Genomic DNA, 27776 nt, shown 5'->3' with positions numbered 1-27776 from the left:
AGGGGTGGTTAAAATTTGAAGCTTATATACCATTTTAACAAAGGGTAATAAATTGTAGAGAAGTGCCTTGTCAAAAGAAAAGGGGGTCTGGACGTTTAGGGGGGGCTAAATTTTAGGAAAGTGACTAGGAAATGTATGGGGGAAACTAATGGTAAATAAGGGTTGTTTATGCCAGCTCATCTCAATACCATTTTTGGTGATAAGAGTTGTACATTGTACTCTGCTTCCTGGTATGGGGCGGTGGGGTGGGGGGGGCAGGGAACGCCTTTAAAAATGAAAATTTCCTTTACAAAAGGGAAATGTATGCCCTGCTTTTAGGCATATAAAGGGAAGGTAGAGAGTTCCTCCTCCTGTTTGTGTTTGTGGTTGCCTTCAAATGAAAATAATCCTTATGCCTCAGTAGCGTGTTTTGGGGTGGCGTATACTGATCCCCTTCATTATCTTGCTTTTCAGGGCTTTAAATCTGGAAGTTGACTGAGGGAGTGTATACTTAGACTGTCTCTTCGTGTCCTTCTTATGGAAACAAGTAGCAGAAAGGGCTCACTGAGGGCCAGCACCAGACCTTACATTACCTTTATGCACTCCTAAACCTGGCAAGGATTAGGTAGGCAGCAGTAACTTTTTGTTGGACTGAATGAATGAATCAACTTAGTAAAACTGGTCCTACCTTTGGGGGGTCTTCACAGTGAACATTGTGACAAACACTTTGTATGTTAAAAGTGGTGCAGAAGGAAAGAGAGAGACTGACTGCTGGTCTGTAGGCATAGGAACTTAACTGCATCCATTTACTAAGAGGTGCTCAAGTTCTGGGGCATTTTATATTCAGCAAATCTAAAAGAGATCATTTATAAGCCAGGTCACTTTTTATTTGTTCATTTATAATCAGGAAAATGCTTTTTCAATGACTGGATTACTCTCATCTCTTACAGGGTACATCCGTCCCCAGTATCAAGGGTCCGGGGAAATCGAATGAATAATCAGAAGTTTGCTTGGTGAGTATAGAGTCTATGTGATGAGAATTTATAAGTCTTATGGGAATTTTTAATAGGACTGTGTTAAAAGAGAATTATTCCTGCTTTCTCTGTAGAGAATACATTTCTACTGACTGAACTACATTATTTCCCTTTCCTTTGGAAAATTCTAAACAAACACGAATAGAGTTCCTTTCCAGCCAAATCGTCTTCACTCACCAAAAACTGAGTGCAACATTTTTTTCCTAACAGATATGGCATATTTCCAAGGGTTATCAACTGTTACATTTTTAAAGAATGTTTTCCATTTTTAGAAGACACTCACTTTTTTAGTAAGATTTAGACAACAACTCGGATTTTTCTCAGGTACCAGCTTCTACTTCTCATGAAGATTTTCATAGTAAATTAATCTATTAAATTAATTATGATGACTACTGTTTAGATGCCCTTTTTATGACCTTAGCCTCAAATATCGAGGGATTTGTTTTTTAATTTGGGGAATGCAAAGATCTTCTTTCACTGACTAGTTCTTTTTTTTTAAAAAAAAACATCATTATTGGAGTATAATTGCTTTACAATGGTGTGTTAGTTTCTGCTTTATAACAAAGTGAATCAGCTATACATATACATATATCTCCTCCCTCTTGCGTCTCCCTCCCACCCTGCGTATCCTACCCCTTTCGGTGGACTGACTAGTTCTTGAACAAAAATAGAGATGGAACTTATCAGATATGACCTGAAGAGTTATTTCAACCACGGAACATTGATTACTGATTGCTTAAAGAGGGAATGTAAAGTGTTTCACAAATGTTTCGTATGAAACAAACGAACAAAAGTCAATGTAGATTTAAAATCTATATTTGTTTACGTTACTCCATTCTCCAAAATTAACCTTTCCACACATAGTGTATCTTCAAAAAAAGGAAGGAAGGAGCAAAGGAAGGGAGGGAGAGAAGTAGGGAAAAGAAAAAAGAAAAAGAAAGAACTGATCTGTGTACTGTTTTGCTTCAAAGGTGAATGGACATTCACAGATCTCCATTCTTTTACTTCATTGAATTGCGCTTAGAATGGGATTTTGATTAAAAACTATGGCATTTTTTTAAATTTTAGGTATGGGAAGATGATTACCAAAGATTGAGCTTCCAAATTAATTTTACTCCTAAATCAGGATTATTTTTAGACACAAAATAATGATTCTTTGAATTTGAATAGTGCCTAATCAGCTTGCCTCCCTTCCCCCATTAAATCTAATTAACCCTCACAGTAGCTTGGTGATGTTAAATATTATGCTTTTCTTTTTCACAGAGTGGGAAATGGAGTACAGAGGAAACAGCCATTTGCTTACACACTCCCTAAAAACTGGGGCATCCCTCATGGTTTCTCACAGTCACTAAAGCATACCATTCCCTGTCAAACCTGGAAAGCTGAGAGGATAATAATGCTGATTGCCATTACATAAAAGGAAAGGGAGAAATCAGGCCCTTTTTTAACTTCATGGAACTGATATTCCTTCTTAGTCCAAAGCATATTGTGCTAAAGAAACTTTATTACAAATAGAGAATAGGAGCTGTTCAAGTGAGTGACATAAGCTAATGGGTAGAGTACCACGTTGTCAGGTATGAAATCCAGTTTCTACACCTTATTTCTCAGTGGCTAAATGTGGAACACCGAGTACATAACACATTTTCTTTCCTTCACTTTTCCTTTCTGGAGTATTAGAATAACAGTCACTTGTTCCTACATAATTCATAGCACAGTATTTGGTTAGTAACTTTAAACCACTTTTATCTCCAGAGAAATAATCCATGAAAAACAAACGGGATCTTTACGACTAGGCTTGAGAAAATTCAACATTTATTTATTCAGCAACGTTTATTTACACTCTCAGGCACTAGATTACAAAGATAAATAAAATATGCTTTCTGTCTCTACGGGGCTCACTGTCTCGTAGGACAGGGTGTGTGTGATGCCTCACATATATAATATACAATATGACATCATACAAATAATATTTAATAAAATGTGGATAATGCTCTAAGAGATACATTCATAGTATTATGTTCAGAGGAGAATGTTATCAGCTCTGTTTAAGACTAGTTTGGAAGTGAGCAGTTGGGAAGGGGAAAAGTGTAGGGGAAGGAAGAGGATTGTCAGAAAACCCATCCCCAAGAAGGTTTTTGAGTAAAGACCCAGAATTAATAGGAAAAGCAGAGGGTTGACACAGCACTTCCTTTATTGATTGAAATACATATACAAAGACCTGGAGACATTTCTAAATTATTTGGTCATGTGTTTAGTTAAAAATCCTATTGCATATGCTACCTTGAATTTTTTCTTACTTAAATACTGTGAGGCTGGTGTATGGAAATAAATCACGCAGCTAGGAAGGAGCCCAGTGAATCGCCCAGCATCTACATCTACTTAAGTGATAAACTCTCGCTCTTTCTTTGTGAAATATTGACTCTGAAAATCCAGAAGTTTTAAATACTCATGCTAGCCATGGATATGAAAGTGATAGTTGCTCTCCGCAGAATAGAAGTTTGGGATAGTTTATAGAATTAGATGGCAAGTTCACTAACTTGGTTCCGGCTTGAGTTAGATCCGCAGACATTATATGTGAGTGATGTTGGGTGCTTCTGTGAAGCCAGCAAGTGATGCAATCAGTTAAAAAATATTGTTCATCACATAAAGCATTAAACCTCAGTAAAAGATGAAAAAGCTTGAACTTGTAAGTTATGCCTAGGAAATGCATGACAATTGGTTGTAAATGTCAACAGCTGTGGTTGAACTATCAAACCACTGTTTATTATTGAGTAAAGATGGCTTAAAATTGTAAGTAGTGTTTTTCTTTGCACAATGTCAGTACAAGAGGCGGCATCCATCCACTGGCCTCATTCCTGTGGCAGCATTTCCTTTGGAGCTGAAGAAAGGTGTGGAAAAGAATGTCTGTTCAAGACAAACAAACCTGCTGGAATGGAAAGAAAATGTGGTTAAAAAAATATACATAACCAGGAAGGAGCTGAAAGCACCAGACTGTAAAGGGTCCCATGACAGATGTTAGGATAGAGCCAGGTCTGTTATAACTATCTGCTAACTTTTAGGATTAAGAAATGGCAGTAAGAACCTCTTGCAAGATCTGTTAGCACCCCAGTAGAGAACACGAGATCACTGGACAACTCATTTAATATTCAGTTAATCAGAGGTAGCAATCCAGACCAGACATAAACTCTATTAGAATGGCTCTCCCCTTACTGCCATCCCGCTCTAGTAATATTTGTTGATTGGAGGATTGATGAAGCCTTTGAGGTTCAGCACGTGAACTTCATTCTCTATGTCACGTGTCACAGCTCTCCTCTTTTACACCTTCCTTTGTCCAATGTGAACCTTTTCAAGAACATTTGGTATTTTTTCTTACATATGATAATGACAGGAAAAAAAGATATTTTGCTCCATGGGGGGGCAAATGGGGCAAGTCTTATTAGAGAGTTGAATGTACAGATAGGCTTTTCTTCTTCACAGATCTTTTTGCTTGAAGCTCTTGTATTCTGATACCAAACCCACAGAGAGTGGCTGTTTCCAAGTCGTCTTTCAGCTCTTTTATTCCTAAAGCTATTCTAGAAATCTGGAACCTGTGTTTGGTGTGTAGGTTGAACCAGGACAGGGAGAGGCTTGGTGGGGAATATCTCTGAACTGAACGTCGAAGTTGATTTAAGGCTCCAAGCTTGCCAGGATCAGTGGGAGGATTCCATACATACTACATACACGTAGTATATGCTCATTTATAGCTTTTCTTTCGTTCTTCTCTTTATTTCTCCTTCCAGCCTGCTCCAGTCCCAAAGTTTTCAAAGACTTGGGTGTATATGGTTGTTTGATGATGGTGTAGTCATGGTTGTACTATGCACCCAAAGCGTCCATGTAGGGCTATTATGTGACAGAGGTATGTGTCACGTAATAGACACTGTGGGCACTGTGGGCTATTTATACGATAATGGAGAAAATTAGGCATTGTGAATAGGAATTGCCATTAGTAAAATAGGATTAATTTTCTCTAACCAACCGGCTGCTGCCACCACCAGTCTCAGTCATGATTCCTTTCTTACCAACATGCCTGAGATGTTACGTAGCTGTCTACAAAAGAAGCTCCAGTTTTAGTAGCCTATCCATGCAAATTGTGACACATTCTGGGTGTGAATCACATTTCACATTTGGAAGTAAAAAAATTCTGTGTCACCAATTTTGGGGAGGGCAGGAAGAGCCTTTGCACGCCTTGATGTTTTATTGTTTGATACGCTGTGCTGCAATGAACTTAAATATTTATATGCATATAGTTGCAAATGTTAGACATGACTTCATTGAGAGTTTTTGAAGGGTATAACCAGTATGGATTTTTGTCATAAAAATAAGGACATTCCTTCTTGCTTAAACTTTTTTGCCTTAATAGAGGAAGGTGCTCAAGTTGTTGATATTGGAAACCTTTCAGAAAGCTGAGGTGGAACTAACCCATGTTCTACACGTCCAAATGCAGTAGTTATCAACTGTGGGGCTGACAAGAAACAGTAAGCATTATCAAGTTCAGTTCAGCCTCTCACTTTTACAAACGTAGAAATGGAGGTCCAAAGACAGAAATGTGTTCCATGTCAGGTGTGGGCATAAAACCAGTTCACTACACTCCTGTCCAGTCAGCTTTCTGCTACGTGGCAGTTAGTTACCTGTGGGCAGAGCAAGAGAAATGCTAGAGATTAAATCAGATGGATGTTTAATTCATTACAAGCTAAGCAGAAGGCTTTTGTCTGGGAAATTCCCATGAGATTGATGTGACGGGGGAGAGAAAGCAGGAGGAGAGAGAGGCCTGATAAAGACATTGCTTTCCATTCCAATATGTAGCAGTTGCTCCCTGCCAAAATGTTTACTCATCATCCTGCAGATCCTTGCACGCTCATTATTTATAGATAATATTGACTATGTTATTTTAATTACCAGAGCATTTCACTGCTTCTTGGTTTGTTTTTTTTTTTTTTTTTGGTTTGTTTTTTTTTTTGCGGTACGCGGGCCTCTCACTGCTGTGGCCTCTCCCGTTGTGGAGCACAGGCTCCGGACGCGCAGGCTCAGCGGCCATGGTTCACGGGCCCAGCCGCTCCGCGGCATGTGGGATCTTCCCAGACAGGGGCACGAACCCGTGTCCCCTGCATCGGCAGGCGGACTCTCAACCACTGTGCCACCAGGGAAGCGCCTGCTTCTTGACTTACGGGGCAAAAATTATGATACTGTGTCTGAACTTTAATATGTGAAAATTCCAGTTCCCAGAGTGCCTGCCTGGCCTTCATTTTTTTTTTTTCTTTTTAAATCCATACGTGTTGGCAAATAAATAACAGCAGGTTGCCTTTAGATTTAGTTTGGAAGCATGGTCTCTCCAGTGTTTGATAACAGATTCAGAAAATGGGCCGTAGTTTATATAATCATAAACCGGTTTTCGAGTTCTCTGTATCCTGAATTACAATGAAAAGTACTTCCACAGTGTTGCCACATTTAAAATCCCTCCAAATCCATATCTTTTCTTATGTTATAATCCAGTGTCAGCTAGTAAATTCGTTACTTCCACCACCTCCTCAAGTTTAGCTTGGTGACAGTTATGTATAATTAAACTTATATGCTGTCTTTCAGATTGCCCTTCTTAACGACCTTTGGTCTAATTTTCTTCAATTCTCTATTACCCAGTATTTCAGCAAGAACGGTCGATAAAATTGTTTCACATTCCTGTAATATCAGCTGATTTTTGTGTCTAGTATTACTTCAATCACAATAAAGATGATTTGGGGAAAAAATTAAAGTAAGTTATTTTCTACAATTATTTTCTAATTATGGGACAATTAAGGCTATAAGATCATGCTGAGCTAAAAGGTCACCACTTCTGAGACATTTTTCTATTAAAAGTTCATTAGTAATTTGTTTTTACCAACCCGCTGCTCAGGACCATATTAGTGTCTTATTGGGCATGTCAATATATTCCTTGTTCTTTGTGACATCTTCTCAGTGCCGTAGCTAGGTGTGGTACTATTGTGTATTAAAACATCTCTGTTGTATTAACTAATTTTAGCATGACCAAGAAATATTAATTCAGTATTCAAAAGGACTTTTTTGGAAAAATCTAAAAAATAGACAGAGACTTAGCAACATACTTACAGGGGTCAAAGAAGAAATTTCAAGAGAAATTTAAAAATACTTTTAACTACAGTTGACCCTTGAACAAGCAGGGGTTAGGGGCACTGACCCTGTGTAGTTGAAAGTCTGTGTATAACTTTACAGTCAGCCCTCCGTATCCATGCTTCCCCATACATGGGTTCAACCAACCTCTGATCGTGTAGTACTGTAATACATACTTACTGAAAAAGATCTGCATATACGTGGACCCACACGGTTCAAACCTGTGTTGTTTAAGGGTCAGCTGTAAATGAAAATGAAAACACAACTTATCAAACTTTGTAGGTTGCATCAAAAAGCAGTGTTTAGGAGGAGATTTATTGCATTGAAAGCATATGTTAGAAAAGAAGGATCTAAAGTCAGTAATCTTTTTTATTTTATTTTATTTTTTTATACAGCAGGTTCTTATTAGTCATCCATTTTATACATATTAGTGTATATCCCATGTCAATCCCAATCTCCCAATTCATCACAGCACCACCCCCCGCCACTTTCCCCCCTTGGTGTCCATATGTTTGTTCTCTACGTCTGTGTCTCTATAAAATCAATAATCTTTAAGTTTTTACCTTAGGACCCCAGAAAAAGAAGAGCAAATTAAATCCAAAGTAAGCAGAAAGAAAAAACAAAATGACTTGTTTGTAATTCTGGGATTTGTAGCATATTTTTTTCATATAATTGTTGTTTCTTAGCTTGGTTTTATATAGCTTAAGGGTATTTAAAATCCACACAATCAGGAATCATGATTTTACTGGGAAAGCTACTTAAACTACAGCTTTTTATAGTTTTGAAGTGTGCAGTGTGCATTATCCTCCATCACAATCCCCTCCCTGTTAAACTTGTTCAGATGGAGACCTTTAAAATAATGGTTGTGTTGTAATGAAACAGGCAGAATAAGGGGATTTAGGGAGTCATTAATGAATAATGCAAGGAAAAAACTGTCCCAATATGAAAAAAATGATGTACCTACTGTTAGCACCAGTACAAGTTCTGTTATAATTAATGTATGAAATTAAAACAGTGAAAGATCTTATTTTATATATCTCTAGAGGAGCCTCAGTCTTTCTTAGCCTTTTACAGTATTTTTCAGTGGATATTTTTGGGCTAAAGAATTAGCTAACCAAAGCTGACTTCTAAATATATATATTTGAAAGAATAATGACTTAATATTGGGACCCAGTCAAAAATCCTAATGTGTTCTTGAATGTGCTGGGAATACCACTCAGGATCATAAATCTTAAGAGAATGCTTGGGGTACCAGCGGTTTTGTTTTGATTTGGGTTTTTCAGTCATTTTTCCAGTATAATCGTTCTAGCCATGGAGATTTATCTGTATACACATGGACAGTGAACTAGCAATTTTAAAATTAAATAATATATCCTCATCTTACTATAATTTTTCTCAGCTGACCCCTAGGTTTTCATAAAGTTTCTTAACAATTCTTAACAATTTCATAAAGTTTCTATTTATTACATTTCTTGGTACCGTACTAGATTACCTAAGGAAGGACCAATATCCTCATAATGAATATATTTCCTTTAATCGGTTCTAAGAGAGCAGTAGATAGCGTGTGACCTATTTACCCTATTTACCCTCCCAGTTAAAACCAACCCATATCACACGGGTTGTAGTCACAGCTGCTGCACATAAACCCTCAGCTAATAAGTAGCAGGAGAGCTGAGGACCCTGCAGGAATCTGCTGTCTGTAGCCATTACCTGTGTCTCAATTTTCATTCAGTTTAGTCTCCTTTATCAGGTGAGTTTCTTTTGTCGGAAGTAATGGAAACTGAGTCTGTTGACCTTAAGCAAAAGGTAATTTTGTCGAAGGACATGAGGTGGGTTACGGGAGTGAAAGGAAGAAAGAGGAGCCGGGCCTCAGGACACACAGGGAGCGGGACAGCACCCAGGAGCGAGATTGAATAAGCAGGTGCAGGCCCAGAACGACGGGAGCTGGACTCGTTTTCCAGCTCCCCGATCTCAATCAAGGAGGTCAGAGTCTGATGAGCCCCAGCCTGGCACAGATGCCCAGCCCTTGGCCGAGGTGGTTGACTGTCCTGTTATGACCACACGTAAGGAGGAATGTCCCAAAGGAAGAGGAGCTGCTGGTACCAAACAGTGATGGGAAAGAGGGTGCTTCATAAACCAGCACCGTCCACTTGCCCTGTCATCCCGAGAACTAGAAGTGACCAGTAAAGGCAGTTACTGACCTTCACTGTTGCGCCTTGGGGGCAGGCTTTTCTTATATTTTGGATAATGGAGGCACCCCTGCAATTAGTAACTAGAATAAGTGGCTTCTCTCCGGCCTCACTCTTGAATGTTCAAAGCCCAAGAAGAGTGTTTAGTCAAAATAGACTTCATTCTTGAAACTTAACAGTTTTTGATCCTAATCCCCTCAGACTCTCCATTTTCCCAGAAATCCTGCTTTAGATCATGTATTTTCCAAAGCAGCTTTTAAAACCAAACACACTGGGACTTCCCTGGCTGTCCTGTGGTTAAGATTCTGCGCTTCCACTGCAGGGGGCATGGGTTTAATCCCTGGTCAGGGAATGAAGATCCCGCATGCCACGAGACGCAGCCAAAAAAGTAGAAAATAAATAAAACCAAACACACTTAAGGGCTTCCCTGGTGGCGCAGTGGTTAAGAATCCGCCTGCCAATGCTGGGGAAAACGGGTTCGATCCCTAGTCCTGGAAGATCCCACATGCTGCGGAGCAACTAAGCCCATGTGCCACAACTACTGAGCCTGTGCTCTAGAGCCCGCGAGCCACAATTACTGAGCCTGCGAGCCACAACTACTGAAGCCTGCATGCTCTAGAGCCTGTGCTCCGCAACAATAGAAGTCACCGCAATGAGAAGCCTGCGTACCGCAACTAAGAGTAGCCCCCGCTCGCCGCAACTAAAGAAAGCCCGCGCACGGCAAGAAAGACCCAACTCAGCCGTAAATAAATAAATAAATAAATAAAAATTTATGAAAAAAACAAACACAGTTATTGTGAGAAGATATAAAATAGAGGAAGCTCCTATGAAATCAATAGGGCTTGAAGTCTGCAGGCTTGGGTTCTAGTATAAATTTGGCACTTACACTAAATCGATCTTTCTGCTCCTTTCACCCCAGTATTTCTGTTAAGTGAACGACTGAATGGTGTTTCACCCAAACTATTCAGATTCGGTCTTGGGAAGAGTGCAACAGAGATAATACTCGTCATAGTATCACCTTGAAAGAAAGTGCTTCATAAACCCTAGGTATTAGCCCACAATTGAATGTCAACTTCACATAAAAGGAATCTTCTACCACCTGGGTGATTTTTTTGACATACCCAGTAGTTATTATAATCTCAAATGAGGCTATAAGTTACTTTGACTCTCCTGGGTCCTTCTTAACTGTAACAGTTTAGAATCCTGAGCAGGTGAGTATAGGTAGGTAGGACTGTGGTTTGATACATTAGGTGAATACATGTTCCAGGAAGAGCAGGTGGTACATCCAAGCAGAAATGATAGCTTTTTAGGTTACAGATGGAGCCACTTCAGTTTCTGTGAAGGCCAAATAAACAGAAGGGTAACTAACACTCTGTATGTTACTAATTCTGTGTGACTAGTAATTATTCTCTTCCACCCTATATTTGGAATGCCTTCATACATAAGACATATTGGGTTATATCCTTTAGAAAGCAATGATTTAAATTACCCATGGGATTAAATTAATGTTCTTGTAAAATAGAAATCTCTCCAATTCCATCTATTTTCCCATTCCTCTACTCATTGCCTTCTTTCCTTAGAGGACTGTAAAGAAAAAGAAACATTGCTTTCCTTAGATTTTGTAGTTGATAGGTCTGGAGAAAGAAAGAAAATAGCTTTCTATTATTTTTCACCTTAAACCTGAATTATTTCGTACTCTTTTATTTTTTTAACATCTTTATTGGAGTATAATTGCTTTACAATGGTGTGTTAGTCTCTGCTTTATAACAAAGTGAATCAGCTATACATATACATATGTTCCTATATCTCTTCCCTCTTGCATCTCCCTCCCTCGCACCCTCCCTATCCCACCCCTCTAGGTGGTCACAAAGCATTGAGCTGATCTCCCTGTGCTATGCAGCTTCTTCCCACTAGCTGTTTTACACTTGGTAGTGTATATATGTCCATGCCACTCTCTCACTTCGTCCCAGCTTCCCCTTCCCCTTCCCCCTTCCTGTGTCCTCAAGTCCATTCTCCACGTCTGCATCTTTATCCCTGTCCTGCCCCTAGGTTCTTCAGAACTTTTTTTTTTAGATTCCATATATATGTGTGTGTTAGCATATGGTATTTGTTTTTCTTATTTCGTACTCTTTGAAGAACCCTATAGCTTAACCGAAAGAGTGGACTGATTTCTTACAGTGCAAGTGGCTTACAATAATCTTCCCCAAACTTTACAGGCTGTGAAGTGTTTTTTTGAGAAAGAGAAGGAAGGGTGGAATTGTATTGAAGGTAGGAAGCAAAGGCCAAAGGCGAGGGTGTTGAGAACAGAAGGAAGTTGCTGCCACCTAGAGGTAGAAGTTGGTAAATGGAGGGTGTAGTGTGAAAGCTCATGGAGTGATCTTGAGAGGAGACTGAAATGCTGCCAGTTGACCCAGTCTCTGCCTCTAAGTGGGACTAGACTCATTCCCTCCCCTTCCCGTTGGTAGTGCGCCAATATTTCCTATGAGATTTTGCTGACCCTCATGGGTTTTTCTATTTTTGTGGACAGTAGCCTTGTTATTGATCATGAAACCGTCTGTTAAGTCTTTGGAAGTTACTGGAAGTCCTCTGTACCATGCAATCTCAATTATTTGGAGGAGTCCTTATTATCTTGGCTAATAGAGAATGTCTTTTCCATAATCTATGCCATGTATTTCAAATGTTACCTTGGAAGCTCCTCGAAGACTACATTTTCATTGAATTTTGTGGCTGACGCTCTCCTGTGTCTCAAGAAAGCTCAGGTAGCGGGGAGACCATTGAGATGGGAGCAGAGAGCCCCGGGAATACCTCTGAGAGGAAGGGACCCAGAGATTCCCCTGAGTTATGCCTAAACCTAAAACCAATGCAGCACCAGCCTCGAGAATAATATACAATGTAGCCCATTTTCATTTTGGTTATTAGGAACTCGTGGTACATAGCAGTGACAGTTTTTTTTGTCTCGCCAGGACATTTTTAACGGAAAATCCTCCCTCATAAAGAAGCCTAGGCATCCAGGAATGTTGTGCTGCCACACTTGGCTGGCGGTTCTCTCTTTCCACAAACCCAGGGGGCACTCTTCCCATTGTAGCCTATGTGGCGGGTACCTCCTGGGGCACTAAAGCAAAGCATATTGGCATGGAAAGGTGAGAAAAGACGAAGAGAATATCTGTGTGAGTTTATACCTCAGCCCCTCTCTCCTCTCCTGAATGGGAGACGTGATCGAATGTTGTGGATCATTGTGATGACGGTTTTCAAGCGGAAGAAAGGGCTTCAGAAAATACCAGAAGACATCAGCGAGACCTTTTAGAAAATGAGGATGGCAAGCAGAGTGTTCCTGTGTTCCTTGTTTATTTTAAACCCGACTGCTGCCCTAGAACGCATTAGCTGAACCTCTTTTCTGCCTACCTGCCTGGTGGGGCTTGACGTACTTGCTTGCCATTTTTTGTTCTTTTTCTTAGCTTGAATTTAATTTTAAGTTACAATTTAAGTATTTACATTCGATGTCACTTGCAAACCTGATCACTTTTGAAACTGCCAGAAGTTTTGTGGGCTTTTTGTTTTGTACTCGATAGCATCATCGCTTTTCTAGAATATTTGTGTTCATTCATTTGTTCCCTTATTCAGTGAAATTATGGCACCTGCAATGATCTGGCCACTTTTCTGCACTCTGGGGACACTGTATGTAATAAGACAAACGGGCCTGTGATCTCACAGAGCTTACCGTGGAGTCGAGTAAGATAGATAACTAACAAATGTCTGGAGGTGATAAGTGCACTGATGAAAGTGTAACGGGGGGATGATTGGAGACGACTGGAAAGCCACCCCAGGGGCTTGGTCAGAAAAAAACCTCTTGAAAGAAGGAGACACACAAGCTGGAAGATGCATGAAAAGGAGCCAGCTGTGTGGGCCTCTGGGGGAAATGGTCCAGGTGCTCGAAACAACTCACACAAAGGCCCTAGGATGGGAACACATTTGGAAAATCCAAGGAAAAAAGTGAGTGGGGAGCAGGTGAAACAAGGTAAGGGCGGAGAGGTTGGCCAGGACAGAAGCCTGCAGCCTGTGGTCTGAGTGTAACGGGACCACAGGAGGAGGATGAAATGACCAGATATGTGTCTATCTGCAAGGCTCTCTCTGGCTAGTCTGTGGAGAAAGGATTAAGAGTGAGTAGCCACAGACACCCACAGGTAAATCAGACAGAAACTATCACGGTACACCTAAACGGCGCCTGCCGTGTCCTCGGCGTGCAAACTTACTACTGTGAGTTTCTGTCACTTTCTTTGCCCCACCTCTGTATGCTATCAACAGCCCATCATAAAATGATGCCACCTGCCCCGGTATATGTCCAGCCCAGGGCTGCTTGGTGAGACACTCAGCCTCAACTAAATAAATAGATCTTAATACCCAAAGGCGTCTTTTCCCAAAACACCAAGTACCCTGACCCCTTTCTTCCATGGAAAGACTTAGCACTGGAAAAGAATCTATCTGCTCGGCTCCTCCAGGCCCAGTTTTCTTCCTGTTCTCCACCCACACAGTCACCCAAGCCAGAAGCCTCACAGTAAATTCAACTTTGTCAAAACCAACATCTATTTGATCACCCAATCTAGCATTCCTCTTTCTAAATCTTTCTTGGCTGTGTTGGTTCTTCTTCATCCCACCTCTTGCCTGAAGTATTGACCTGAGCTCCTAATGGCCTCCTTGGATTCTGATTCTTTCTACTCCCTGCTGTATTCAGTCTTCACCATGCCTACAATGATGTTTGTAAAATGCAAAGGGGATTGCCCTTCTGTACAACTCTGCCAGTGCCTTGCCATCGTTTACATGTCCCCCAGAGAGTTTAAGAAATGTTGTCCAAGTTTGCACAGCGAATTTGAGCTGGGATTAGACCTTCTGTCTCCTGACTTTGATGGTTTCCCTTCCACTTTTTCACGGCTGTTTCCTGTTCCTTATTCAGTATTTTTTTAAAAGTAGAAATACTCAGATTCAGAGAGCAACAAGAAATTTGTTCATGTTAGAAACATCTTTAGACATTACTTACATCATCTCTACCGTTCCTCTGCTTATAATTATTATACTCAACAAAATAGTTGAAGGATAATTGTAGAATACTGACCTGAATTTCAGAGATTGGGGGTCTCATCTGTCACTCTCTTAATTATCTCATCTGGGGCAAGATTGAGTCCCTCATGCCTGCTCTTGCCTATATATTTCACAGAGATGATATGAAAATAAATAGAAGAGATTTTGTAGGAAAGGACTTAATGCTCTGGAAGGCAAGATGCTCCAGAATGCCTCAGTGGTATTTTTTTGGTCACTGTTCACTTTTCTCTTAAATGTAACCTCCTATATTGGTACTTTAAAAATACATATATTTGACAGCTGTCCATTTCTCTTTTTGTTTCCACAATCTTGTAGTTTTATAAAGGATTAAGATTCCAGTTGTTACCTCCACCTGACTTTTCCATTTACACCCTTCCCTCTGATCTACTTGATTCTGAATTTAATTATTAGGCTTACGTTAACACCCTGTCTCTTTGCTTTCTTCCTGCCTAGTAGTTCTTCCTGCCTAGTAGAGTGAAAAGAGCTTGATTAATAAAAGCTTGCCCTTTTATATTTCCTCGTAATTAGTCCAATAGAAAGGGGTCACCTCCTGGATGGGCTTTGTGTAGGTAATTTTTTTTAATTCGTTGTCCTTTGGGTGTGCTAATTCCATGGCTTTTTGTTCCTTGTGTATATTGATGGATTTGAAAATCAAGCTTCTGGTTTTTATTGCCACACCTTCAAAGACACAGACACCCACAAACATCACAACTCTGGAAATAGGATTTGGAACGAGATTTAAGTGGTGACTCTGTGGTTTAACAGGATTAAGGCATGGGACATTGTCAGATGAACAAAGTATAAATGCCTTTTCTCTTTTTAATCGATTAGCTAACTCAACAGGTCCTGCATTTTAAGTGGCACTGTGCAAGAATATCAAATCCATGTTGGTGTGAAGAGTTAAAGCACTTATCTTCCCAAGGGCTAAGAAGCTGGACCTCCCCAGGATCATAGCAGTTGTGGACCCAGGGTCCCAGAGCGCACACCAGAAAGGGCCTGCTGATGAGAATAAGGGAGGGTCGTTTACTCTATAGGAAATGTCCATCAAAGCAAATCTAGGGCTGCAATTGGCCACAGAGGGAGATGTGGCCTCGGAAGTACTGAATGTAGATTTCTATTCTCCAGTAAGTTTTTAAGGCCTTTAAAATTGACCTGGGATGAATAAATAGAAAAATAAAAATCCAGGCAACTCAATGGATAAAAGCACAGGCTTTAAGGTCAGGGGGTGCTAGTTCAGGTCGTGTCGTCTGCATTTATTGGTTGTTTGGCCTTAAGCGAGTCATCAGATTCCTCACCACCGTTTTCCTCAGGGGTAAAAATATAACAAAAATATCTCTTTTCTAGAGCTCAGCAAGTTAAAATTTAAATGTGTGGATTCAGGTTAACGATCCAGCTGGAACAGGATTGTGTGTGTTAGTTATTATTTTTATCAAATGCCAACTCCTAATTATGTCCTCCCTCAAAGACAATCGTCTAAACGTCATTTGTGTCTGACTCTGCCTTCTGTGTGGGTTGGGTACTACCTCCTGACAAAGGGGACCTGATACAGAATTAGAAATGGGCCCTGAAATCAATGATTTGCTCTCAGGCATGCCTGGTTATATTGCTGGTAAATAATTCATCCTTTGGTGGTAGAAGGTAGGTCTCCAAAGTGATTCTCCACAAACTCCTCATTTTTAACACTTCTCTCCAGATGGGAACAATGAAGCCTGATTTCCTCAGGAAATGGACTGTGTACTTGGTTAAACCACCTTTCAGTGATATTTTACATTCTTAAGCTTTTTACAGTTTTACGCATTTTCATACATATCATTCCATTTATTCTTCGTAACAATTCTGGGAGATATCTTAAAAGATATTACTATCTTCATCTTTAAAATGAAGAAGGGCAGAACAAAGTGGGGATTAAAGCATCAGTCTGCTTATTTTCATGTTGCAGTTACCACATACTAACTGTAACCTTAAGGCAAATGTTTTAATATCTCTGCCTCAGTTTCCTAATCTATAAAATGGGACTTGCTGTCAATCCTTGTGCCGTGGTTATTGTGAGGATTAAATGTACTTATACCTAGAGAACTGTAAGAACAGTGTTTGGCAGACTCAATCAATATTGACTATTAGTATTTTAAGGGAAAGCAAACCTAATTTATGCAGGACCACAGCTAATATATAGGTAGCATTAGTTATCTCATTACTGTCTAGAAAGTATTTTGACCCTCTTACAGATAACAAAATGGAGACCTACGTTAACTGATCCCAACATGATACATGCAGCTGACCTCAGTATTTCCACTGCATCCCTCCTGTTCACTCTTCCTTTACCTCCTTTTTAAATGTTCATGTTTTCCAAAGTTCCATCTCATTTTGCATAATCTTTCTTAATGATAACAGCCTTCTCCACAGTTTAAGTCCCCACCCTTTTGCCAGTGACAGCTTGGATCGACCACTTCCTCCTCTGTGTGCCCACCGAGTCTTTCTGTCAAAACCCTTGAGTGTGTGTGTGCTCGAGCGCAAGCGCGAGTGTGTGTGTGTGTGTGTGTGTGTGTGCACGCGCGCGCACGCGCCTCTCTCTTTTAGACTGTAAGTCTCCAGTACCTTACAAAAGGTCTGGCCCATACATAGCAGGCACTCTGGAAATCTTAGAAGAAGGAAGAAAAAAAGGGATGGGGCATGGTTTTAAACTGAAGTGTTCTAATCCTCCTAGAATACTTTCCAGAATATTCTGGAATGTTTTAAGAGTTTTTCCAAGATTTGCTCAATTAAAATAATCTGCTTATCAGAAGTCTGACTTATCTTGAGTACATACTCTGTGCTAGTCACTGTGCGAATCCCAGGACTATAAAGGTATCCTCAAGGAATGTCTGTCTTTGGGGGAGATTTCAAACTCCCAAGAATGAATTAGCAACATTACATTGTTGCTGTGTGTTGATGGTCTTCTGTAAAAATCATGTCTACACCTCAGCAATTTAACATATTTAGATATTGCGTCATGTATTGGCCCTGGGCATCAGCACTGTTTGAGCTAGTGCAATTCATGCATAGAAATTATTTGCACTTTTTCATTTCATTTAAAAGTTTTTAAAAAAGTGTCTCCATTGTCTCCTTTTCCTAGTGTGGTTTCCATGTTTGTAAACTGAAAAATAATTGAACTAATACAGTTCGTCACTGTTTGCCCACATGCACATATACACACTCCTGATGGTGGTAATGCAGTATTTTTGTTTGTGGGTTTTATCTGTGGATCTTTGCCAGCCTGATACTACTCCACTCTATTGACATTGGAATGTCATTAGAATGCTGATTTCTCTCTGGGTGTAAAGACCCATTTTGAAGGTGTCAGGGATCCAGTAATAGACTTTTGCCTGGTGTAGACTGCCTGCGTTACCTACGTAGTCGGCCATTACTATCCTTGAAACGTAAAAATGATACATCATTTGTCTCATGACCACTAATGTTGTTCCGCTGTTATTGATTCAGTTGTGTAGTGGCATGCCCTTGACTTGCATGCTTTCAAACTGTTGGGCATCTTGAAAATAGCATTAAGTGAAAGCAAAATCATGGCTGTTATTGCCCGGCGTTGTCTGAAACAGCATTTGCTTTTACAAGACGGTGCTTATCATCAGTAGATCGGGAGGCCTCTGATGGTGGAGATTGTAGATGTGAAGCACAGGTGTTGACAAAGGCGCATTTCCTTCTCTTCTTGCACTTGGTACTTCGGCTTAGTGTGTGAAATATGGTAGTTCTTGCATGCGATACTTTCATAAAATATGGAACCACTCATTGTCACAATCTGGACATAATATGTCCTTTGTTAGATACATGTTGGGGATAATAATAATTACAGTTCATATGTATCAATATGCATGATTAGGATTAGATTGGTCAGAGTATGTCCTTCAGCCCTCATTCCAGTTGACCTGAATGTCACATGATTTAGTCACTGGAAGAGGAAAACCAAAGCCTGCTCCCTGGCGCCTGACCCAGACCCCTTCATGGTGAGCTCCTTCACACCTTCACGATTTTAGTCACAATGAGGCAAGAGTAGTGACTTTCCTACATGAAACATATCCTTTAAACGAACGTGCATTTGCAATGTACATTCTTTTATGTCCCCAGGGGCTCAAGAACACATGTCCAAAAATAACTCCATACTGCAGATGATTTATGGTAATGAGCCATCTTTTTAAAATGAATACAAATGTAGTGACCACAACTTCTCCTAACTACAGAATGAGTAAAATGTTTATTCTCATTGATAAATAATAACTATCATTTTAAGCATTCCTAAAAGTGACTGATTGTCTTATCAGGCCTTGGTCCAAAGGATGCAGCCGGCTAAAGCTAGAAGGCTCTGTGCCTCTAGGTGCAGCTGTCATCTCTGGATTTAACACCAGGATGCAGAAACATCAGCATTCTTCTTTTTTTTAAGTAATTAATTTATTTTATTGAAGTCTAGTTGATTTTCAATGTTGTATTAATTTCTGCTGTACAGCAAAGTGATTCAGTTATACATATATATGTTCTTTTTCATATTCTTTTCTATTATGGTTTATCACAGGATATTGAATATAGTTCCCTGTGCTATACAGTAGGACCTTGTCATTTTTCCATTCTGTATATAATAGTTTGCATCTGCTAATCCCAAACTCCCGATCCTTCCCTCTCCCACCCCCCTCCCCCATGGAAACCACAAGTCTGTTCTCTATATCTGTGAGTCTGTTTCTGTTACATAGATAAGTTCATTAGTGTCATATTTTAGATTCCACATATAAGTGACATCATATGGTGTTTGCTTTTCTCTGTCTGACTTACTTCACTTAGTATGATAATCTCTGGGTCCATCCATGTTGCAGCAAATGGCATCATTTCATTCTTTTTTATGACTGAGTAATATTCCATTACACACACACACACACACACACACACACACACACACGCCACATCTTTATCCACTCATCTGTTGATGGACATTTAGGTTGTTTCCGTGTCTTGCCTATTGTAAATAGTGCTGCAGTGAACATAGGGGTGCACGTATCGTTTTGAATTGTAGTTTTGTCTGGATATATGCCCAGGAGTGGGATGTCAGCATTCTTTATTTCTGAAACACTAGCCTTTGTTGAAGGTAAACCTCAACCAGCTACATTCAGGAAATAACAAACTCTAATAATGTAGAGGGACACACGCACACATTCACATATATGTGTACATCCATACCTGTATGTATATCGATCTCACCCTGCAGTTTTATTTCTTAATATCCTGGTACAGATTTTGCATGTGATGAGCATCCTGTCGTCATGCTAGCCTTAAGCAGCACATGCTGCTGTACTTTCCATTCTTGCATTGCTCTTCGGTGCCTACACACCTGCTCCTGCAGCCCTGGGGCGTTATAGCAGTTCTTCCTGTGCTCCCTGCTCTGGTGTAACTCCCATTGCTGCCACCACCACCCCCATACTGGACCAGCTCCCGTGTAGCTGACTCAGGATTCAGGTGGTCCAGCACAAAGACCCCCGTCACCGGGTCTCCTCTCCTACCATTGATTTGCCGAAAAGGGTTTTATAAAAACTTGTCTTGAGAAGATCCCTACTGAAGGGGGCCTATGCTTATCCTTTTAAATCCTTTTTAACCCATTCTCTCATGGGAAACTCACAGTCAACCTTTGGGACATTAACATTCAGTATCACTGAGCACATTTTGTCAGTGATGAAATTAAGGGTCCAAAATAGAGATTCAGTGATTCGTTCTCTGTAACAAGCCACTGTGGAACAGAGCCGGCACATTGAGATCTCAGTCCAAATTTAGCACTGGATCTCCTAACCCATGCTGCCTAGAGTCAGCTGGAATTCTTATTTGTGGAAGGAGAATTTCAAAGCAGACACATCAGCTCTATTTTATTTCAGTACAAAGATGCCACAGATCTTGGCATTTGGCTTTGTTTGAAGTATGGAAAAATATTTTGTAGAAGTGGGAAAGATGAACTTCCAGATAAACATGAGAGGTCACAGAGGTTCTTGAAACGGATTTTCAAAACCTTTTTAAAGGTATAGATTAGTTTTCTCTCTGAACTGCTTGACATACAATCCTGCCTCAAGGAACTAGGGAATTACAAGAACTCTCAATGTACTCTATAGTCGTCTGATTTTTCTCCTTTTTTTTGGACACCACAACTTCCTAGAAACCACCATCATGGTTTTTCTCATCAACACAATGGGACTTTAAAACTAAGGTGAGGGCTTCCCTGGTGGCGCAGTGGTTGAGAGTCCCCCTGCCGATGCAGGGATTACGGGTTCGTGCCCCGGTCCAGGAAGATCCCACACGCCGCGGCGCTGCTGGGCCCGTGAGCCGTGGCCGCTGAGCCTGCACGTCCGGAGCCTGTGCTCCGCAACGGGAGAGGCCACAACAGTGAGAGGCCCGCATATCGCAAAAAAAAAAAAAAAAAAAAAAACTAAGGTGATTATTCTGAAATTATTCATGGTTCCGAAGCACACTGTTACCAAAACGATTTTTAAGATGTACTTCTTGGATCAACTTTTTCTAAATAGAAATAAATGCACATAAACCTATGCATATAACAACATACATATCTCTTGGTAGTTTTTGAGAAGCCATTTCTAAAGAAGTTTCCATGTAACTTTAATGGAATGAGAAAACATTTCTTCTAGTACTTCTCCCCCGCCACCCCTCTTGATTTCTAAAAATATTCAACTTGTTAAATAATCGTATAGTAAGTCTTTTGGCAAAGCTAAATTCTCGGGTGCTTTCTGGATCTTAAAACGGGGCTATTTTAAGGAACATAGCACTGATCAGACAACAGAATTTAAGACTGCATAAGAAGAGTTGGTCCTGCAGGAAGTCAAGATAAACCCCTTCCGCCAACATTCGGCAAGAGGGAGTAGTAGTAACAGCACATGCAGTACTTAGATAATTCACAGATGAATATGCATCCTCCAAATTTGCTCATATTCTTTTTTTTAATATCTATCTATCTATCTTGGCTACGCCGGGTCTTAATCGTGGCACGCGGGATCTTTGCCACGTGCGAGATCTTCATTGTGGCATGCGGGATCTTTCAATTGCGGCATGTGGGATCTAGTTCCCTGACCAGGGATCCAACCCGGGCCCCCTGCATTGGGAGCGCAGAGTCTTAACCACCAGGGAAGTCCCCAAATTTGCTCATATTCTAAGCTCAGATTTTGGAAATGGAGCGTAGCCAGAGCTGAAGAAATCAAGGCTGATGTCCTCAACCCATCTGAAATGTAACAGGCTACTTCCTGCCTCGTTTAGCAACTCTTCTTGTAAGTGGAGAAACTAATGGAAAGATGTGGGATTTTCTTATGTAAGAGAATGAAAAACCAGAGGAGGGTTGAGACTCAAGGCTAACTTTTTTCTTTATGCTCAGGAGAACATGACTATACTATGGTTCTCCCAGACTTAAGGTGGTGATGGAAAGAACTGAGAAACAGTCACTCCTTTGAGCAGGGGGAAGCTGAGCCATTTCAGTCCCTCACAGGGAGAGGTGATTATTGTTTCTTCTGGATGAACTGTTTTCTTAAGGGAAAAGCAGATTGGAATGCTGAGCTCTCATTTGAAAGTATATGCGCTGCCATTTCATATCCTCAGTGCTAAGAGGGTTGATGTTACTCACGTTCTACTGTTTGACCTCTTTAAGGTTGTTTAATCTGCCTAAGCTTTATTTTACTCATCTGTAAAATGGGAGTGATAATGCCATCATCTTAGAGTATTGGAAGAACTAAATAAAATTATACACGTAAAAGAATTAACAAAGCATCCGACAAACCTTAATTTGTTGTATAAATGTTAGCTATTGTGAGCTATTATGATTTGAACACACAAAAGTTCAGTGAAAGGAAAATTTCTATTTGTGATGCTCTAAGTAGAGACTAAAATCCATATACTCTGTCTTTTGAGCTCAGGTTTGACTGGAGTAAAGCTAGCAAGTAATTTCAGAGATTTGGTTCCGTTCTTAAAATGTTCTGCTTTTCCAAGTGAAAAATTGTGCATGTTCCACAGAATACCTTAAATATTCAGAAATCTTCCCTGAGTCTAATGACTGTAGCAAGAATTTGAAATAATAAGCACTGCCTTTGCTTCTGTCACTTTTTTTTTTTTTTTTTTTTTTTGCTTCTCTTATACCTGTAAATATCCAGCATTTCATTAAATTGACCCTGTTGGCTCTGCTCAAAATCCACAAAATGAGAGAACCGTCAGCAGGTTGGGCTTGAAACTCACCATGTCAGTAGGCTTTCCAGCCACTTTTCAGAGGTCAGTGTGCATGGCCGCAGGAACATGAAGGCTCTTGTCCCTTGGTGGCCTGGGGTAGGTGTGCAGCAGATGACAGAAGGGGACTGTCACAACCCCACTTGCTGCTGAACCCCCAGAACTCAGAGCTGTGCTCACACGTAGTTGGTGCTCAAGAAACGTTTGTGAAATACTGAAGAAGTGACTGATCTCACAATGACATCTTGAGATTTTTTTCAAAGCAACTAAACTCTATTTTTTAAAACTTTAAAACTAAACTTCGTATGGAATATTAGAGAAGAGTGGTAATTGGTTAGTATAAACTTATTTTCTATAAATTTAGATTTCTTTTCTTAAAATTGAAGTATAGTTGATTTACAAAGTTGCATTAGTTTCTGGTGTACAGCAAAGCGATTCAGTTTTATATGTACATACATATATATTCTTGTTCATATTCTTTTCCATTATAGTTTATTACAAGATACTGAATATAGTTCCCTGTGCTATACAGTAGAACCTTATTGCTTATCTATTTTACATATAGTAGTTTGGTTCTGCTAATCCCAGGCTCCAAATTTATTCCTCCCCTACTTTCCCCTTTGGGCCTATTGGCCATCTGTGTGTCTTTGGAGAAATGTCTGATTTCTTGTTTTAAAGTCAACCACTGAGAACAATGGACTTGCTGAAATTCATCACTGGAGGGACGAAGGTGAGAGTTTAAGTCTTATTATATTAGCCGTACATACTTGAAATTAAAATAATTCGAAACAGTGACACTGAAGCTCTTGCAGATTCCGTGGTACGTGGTTTAAGATAACTGTCATGGAGCTAAGAGAGAATGTGGCATTGGTCTAAGGATTATAAGAAGAACTGTGATCCAGGGGCTCACAATAGAAGTCTTTGCCGTTACTCCTTGTAAATCTGAAGGCAAGATTCTTATCCCACAAGGAAACCGGAATTTACGGCTTTGAAACCCCAGCTATGTCTGACCAACCCAAAGCTTTTGGGGGTCTTGGGAGCACTGTTGGTGCCACCCAGTCCTGTGGGCAGGGACCAACCCTGATAGGCTCTCTTGTGCTTGGGAGAGCACACCTGAGCTTTTGTCGCTCTCCTTCTGTGCTCGACTTAACTGTGCTTTGCTTTTTCTCTCCCCTAAGATGCAGGAAAGTTTCTGTTCCATGGAAACATTGTCAGGATGAACTGGAACTTTAAAAATGAATAAAACATTTTTAGAGGAAGTTTACCTGCTCCAAGGAAAGATGCTATAGGAATGGAAGGAGTTATTATAAACTTTTTAAAAAATGGTTATGTAAAAATGCTCTTAGCACTTTGAGGAGAATGCGTCCCCATTTTGCTCCTTATGTTTTGCCTTTGCCCCTGGAATTTTTAGGCCTGTCTTCTGGATGCGAAGATCACATTGGGGGGTGGGGCGCGGGGAGGGCTTTTCATACATGAGTTGCACTGTCTGTCAGAGCAGATTGCTCTGTCGTTTCTCCTGATTTTCCTCAAAGTCTGCCCCACGCCGGTAGACTCACACTTAATATATGCCAGAGCACAAAATGCTTTCACCTTGGGACACGTAGAGGGTGTATCAAGAATACTTTCCCTGATTCCTGCTTCTTGAGGTAAAAGAACATATGGCAAAGAAAATCTTAACTAGTTGCTCTGAAACAGTAAATCAAGAATTGAACTCATTTAAGCAAACTAAAGGATGCATGACATGGCTAGTTCTAAATCATCTCCCATGACGAGGCTTAAGCAGGTTTACCCTGCAGCGCTCAACTGTGATTCACTCTCTCCTGTAACTATTTCTGGGAACGCTCCTTGGTACTTGGAGAGCATACAAACAGGTCACAGGCTCTAGCTCACACAGTCCACAAAATTGAATAATTTTACAAGGTCTGTGCCCTTGCAGCCCACCAGATCAGCTCTGAAAAAATAGCTGAGTGCGTATTCCTGTGCACCACCTTACCGATTTTTAATTATCGCACCTCACAAGGTGATATGTTTCTGCTAAAAGGAAAAATTATTATTTGGATTTGAAAACTAGACAGCTCACTTAAAAAATACAATTATCCAAGAATGTGCTAACCCCAGGTAAATTTACAAATGTTTTGATCATTGTCAAAGAGAGTGTAATATGTTTTCTGATTATTTATCATTATCTCTATGTAAATGTGAGAATGATTCAGAAATTATTAATAGTCCGCAGTGGTGCAAAAGTCTCTTGAGAATATCAGATAACAATAATGAAAAGAGGCATAAGTGGTGTGTTCATTTCCCCAACCTCTGCCCCTGAGCACGTTGAACTTTCTTAGAGACTTAAAACTTCTTACTTTTTTTATTGACATTATGCCTTCACTTCTACATCCTATATGGGCTATGTGACATACATTTTGTTACTTTTAATTGAGATGTAATTGACATATATATTAGGTGTTGGTTTGATACATTTACATATTGCAGTATGACTACCACCTTAACACTGACACCACCATCACATTCCATAATTATCTTTTCTCTTTTTGCATGAGAACAATTCAGATCTAGTCTCTTAGCAACTTCGAGGTTTCTAATACAGTATCGTTGACTATATTGACATGTGTTTTTCTAACTGAAGTTGGTTTGCACACTTTTGTTACTGTCTTTGACGTTAACAACAATACTTAATCCATTCCCAGCCCAAAATTAGGGGACAGCGTGAGGTAAGATTTATTGAGGCTCACCCAGTAGCAAAGGCTAACCAAGTAGTAGGCACTGTCTTAAATGCCTTACGTGTATGAATTTATTTACTCCTTATAACAACCCTATAAGTCTGCTTATTTGTCCCATTTTATAGAAAAGAAACTGAGGCATTGAGGCCTTGTCCAGTTACAGCTGTACAGTTAGATGAATAACTCTGGATGATCTGACTCCCACACAGCCCCAAGCACTTAACCACAGACCTTCTCCCATAAGGGATGGCCAACAGACCAGAGTTTACAAATAATGTAATCATAAGTGAAAGCTTCATGAAATCATCTTGGCTACGTTTATCATGGTCTTTTCAGCTATGCAGCCCTTTAAGGGTAATCTTACACCCTGGTTAACTCCCTCAGCACTCGTAGATTCTGTTTTAATCACTCCATAGCTGCTTACATTTGGTCTTTTGTTGTTGTTTTTTCATAAACATAATGCACATTGACTTACCCATATTTTCAGTTCTAAAGATCAGAGACAATGTCTTTTACTATTTGTCTATTTTCCACAAGAAAAGACATGGAAAAACAAGGATAGAGTAAGCACTGAAAAATGTATACTGAATGAGGTGGATTTAAGAAAGTTAAATAATTTGGTTTTTATTAAGCTATTTTTTACATCTGCCAAAATGTGTAATCTTCAGATAATTTGGTATCATTGGTTTTCAGTCACATATTAATGCCAACATGCATTTGGCCAATTTGGTCATCTTCTGAGAGACTCACAGAAATTTCTCCAAAGAAGATGCTTAATACGTTCTCGCTGATAATATACATATTCTTTAACTAACTTCTTAATGAAAAACAAAAACAAAACAAAACCCCAGGTTCCAGATAAAGCTAAATGAGACAGTTGCAGATATTTCCACAAATGCCTAATATTAATGCACAGAATTAATTAAAAAGTCAAAGCCTTGCTATTCTACATTAAAGTATATTTTTATTACCCAATAAACAAGGAATATTAAGCTGGTAATTAGTATGAACTTTGTATCTGATTCACAGATGTCTTCTGATAACTCATATTTAATCCTGCAATGTCATTGCCAGTAATACATTGCATACTTATTAGGTTTATAGGCATATCATCTTTTTGAAGGGTCTCAGAAGTTGCCCTCAGGTAATCTAGATAGGAATCAAAAGAATAAATACATTGCGTTGTTTGGAAAATAGGATAAGAAATCTTAGAAACCAGTGATACATAATCCTTTTTGTTAGAACATGAATTTAATCTTAGAAGTTAGTGTGTAATGAAGAGAACTAAAAAGTCAAACAGATAATGTTTCATCTATTGCTCTAAAATTTTTTTAAGAAATGAAAGCTAGAAACTCTAAATGTCATATGCTGGAGTATAGCTATTAATATGTAATCTTCCCCTGGGAAGCCCTTCTGTTTTGGTCACTCTCTTTATAATAAGCATCAATACTTTATTTTTCTGCTTTACTTTCTCTTTGAATGAACCCAAACTTGCACCAGTGATGTCAAACAAGTCTGAACAGTGGATCACAACATACCAGTTAATCCTGCATGGCAACAACCCATCTGATAACCAGCCCCTATATTGTTCTTCGGAAGCCGTAATACACATCACGTGGAGATTTGCACCTTCCGTGTAACATAAGCACCACTAACACTTAGAAATATATAAAGTTTCTGCTTGACAATGTGATCTTTAACATACAGGCACTTAAATCACCTGGTACTATGTAAACCTGTGGAAACTATGAGATAATGAGAGAAATCTTAAAATGGTGAATTTTCTGGTGTTTGAATCGTTTTACTGACTCTTGGAATCAGACAATCTTAAAGTATTTTAGTTTATATTGGCAGCTGGAAGAATCAAATATTTATTATATTGATAATTAACTCTCTGAGTTAGGAGCAATAGATTGTAATTCACAGAAACGCCAGGCTTTCTGGAGACATTATCCTTAATTAATGTCTCTAGATTATGAAACAGTTCTCACACTACACATCCATTTTCCCTATACATGAGTTGCATTATGTAGGTTTTGATGGCTGAAAGTACGTCCTTGAATGGAGGATCCAGGGGACGTGTTAGGGGCAACTGAGGAATTTTAGTTAGTAGGGCTTAAGTAGACTAGCAGGCTAGTAGACTTGTCTGATGCACGCATGCTTGGAAGCATGCGTCATGTTCAGGATAGCTTTGGGAAGAGAGGAGGTGATTTTTAAGTAGCACCACTGGTGGTTATTAAGATGGGAGTAGAACTTCACGGGGGAGGGACCCAAAAAACTCGGTGCATACAGACCAAAGACAAGTAATTTGTCTTAGCATTCAAAATCTTTACCAAGACTGCCTACCC

The 27776-nt window shown here is 39.8% G+C and overlaps 1 protein-coding gene across 2 annotated transcripts in view; it reads left to right on the top strand.

Annotated features, from left to right (window-relative positions):
• The window catches only part of KLF12 (KLF transcription factor 12), a 449177-nt gene that overhangs the window by 370531 nt on the left and 50870 nt on the right, over positions 1 to 27776 (top strand). For both annotated transcript variants that reach the window (XM_059995628.1, XM_059995629.1), the window contains exon 6: positions 930 to 992. In XM_059995628.1, the coding sequence (XP_059851611.1) occupies positions 930 to 992 (63 nt within the window). The remainder of the gene's footprint in view (positions 1 to 929; positions 993 to 27776) is intronic.

This window comes from Delphinus delphis, chromosome 18 (genome assembly GCF_949987515.2).
Source record: "Delphinus delphis chromosome 18, mDelDel1.2, whole genome shotgun sequence".
NCBI classification, from domain to species: Eukaryota; Metazoa; Chordata; class Mammalia; order Artiodactyla; family Delphinidae; genus Delphinus; species Delphinus delphis.
Note: the sequence above shows the minus strand (reverse complement) of the source record. Positions and strands in the feature narration are given on the sequence as shown.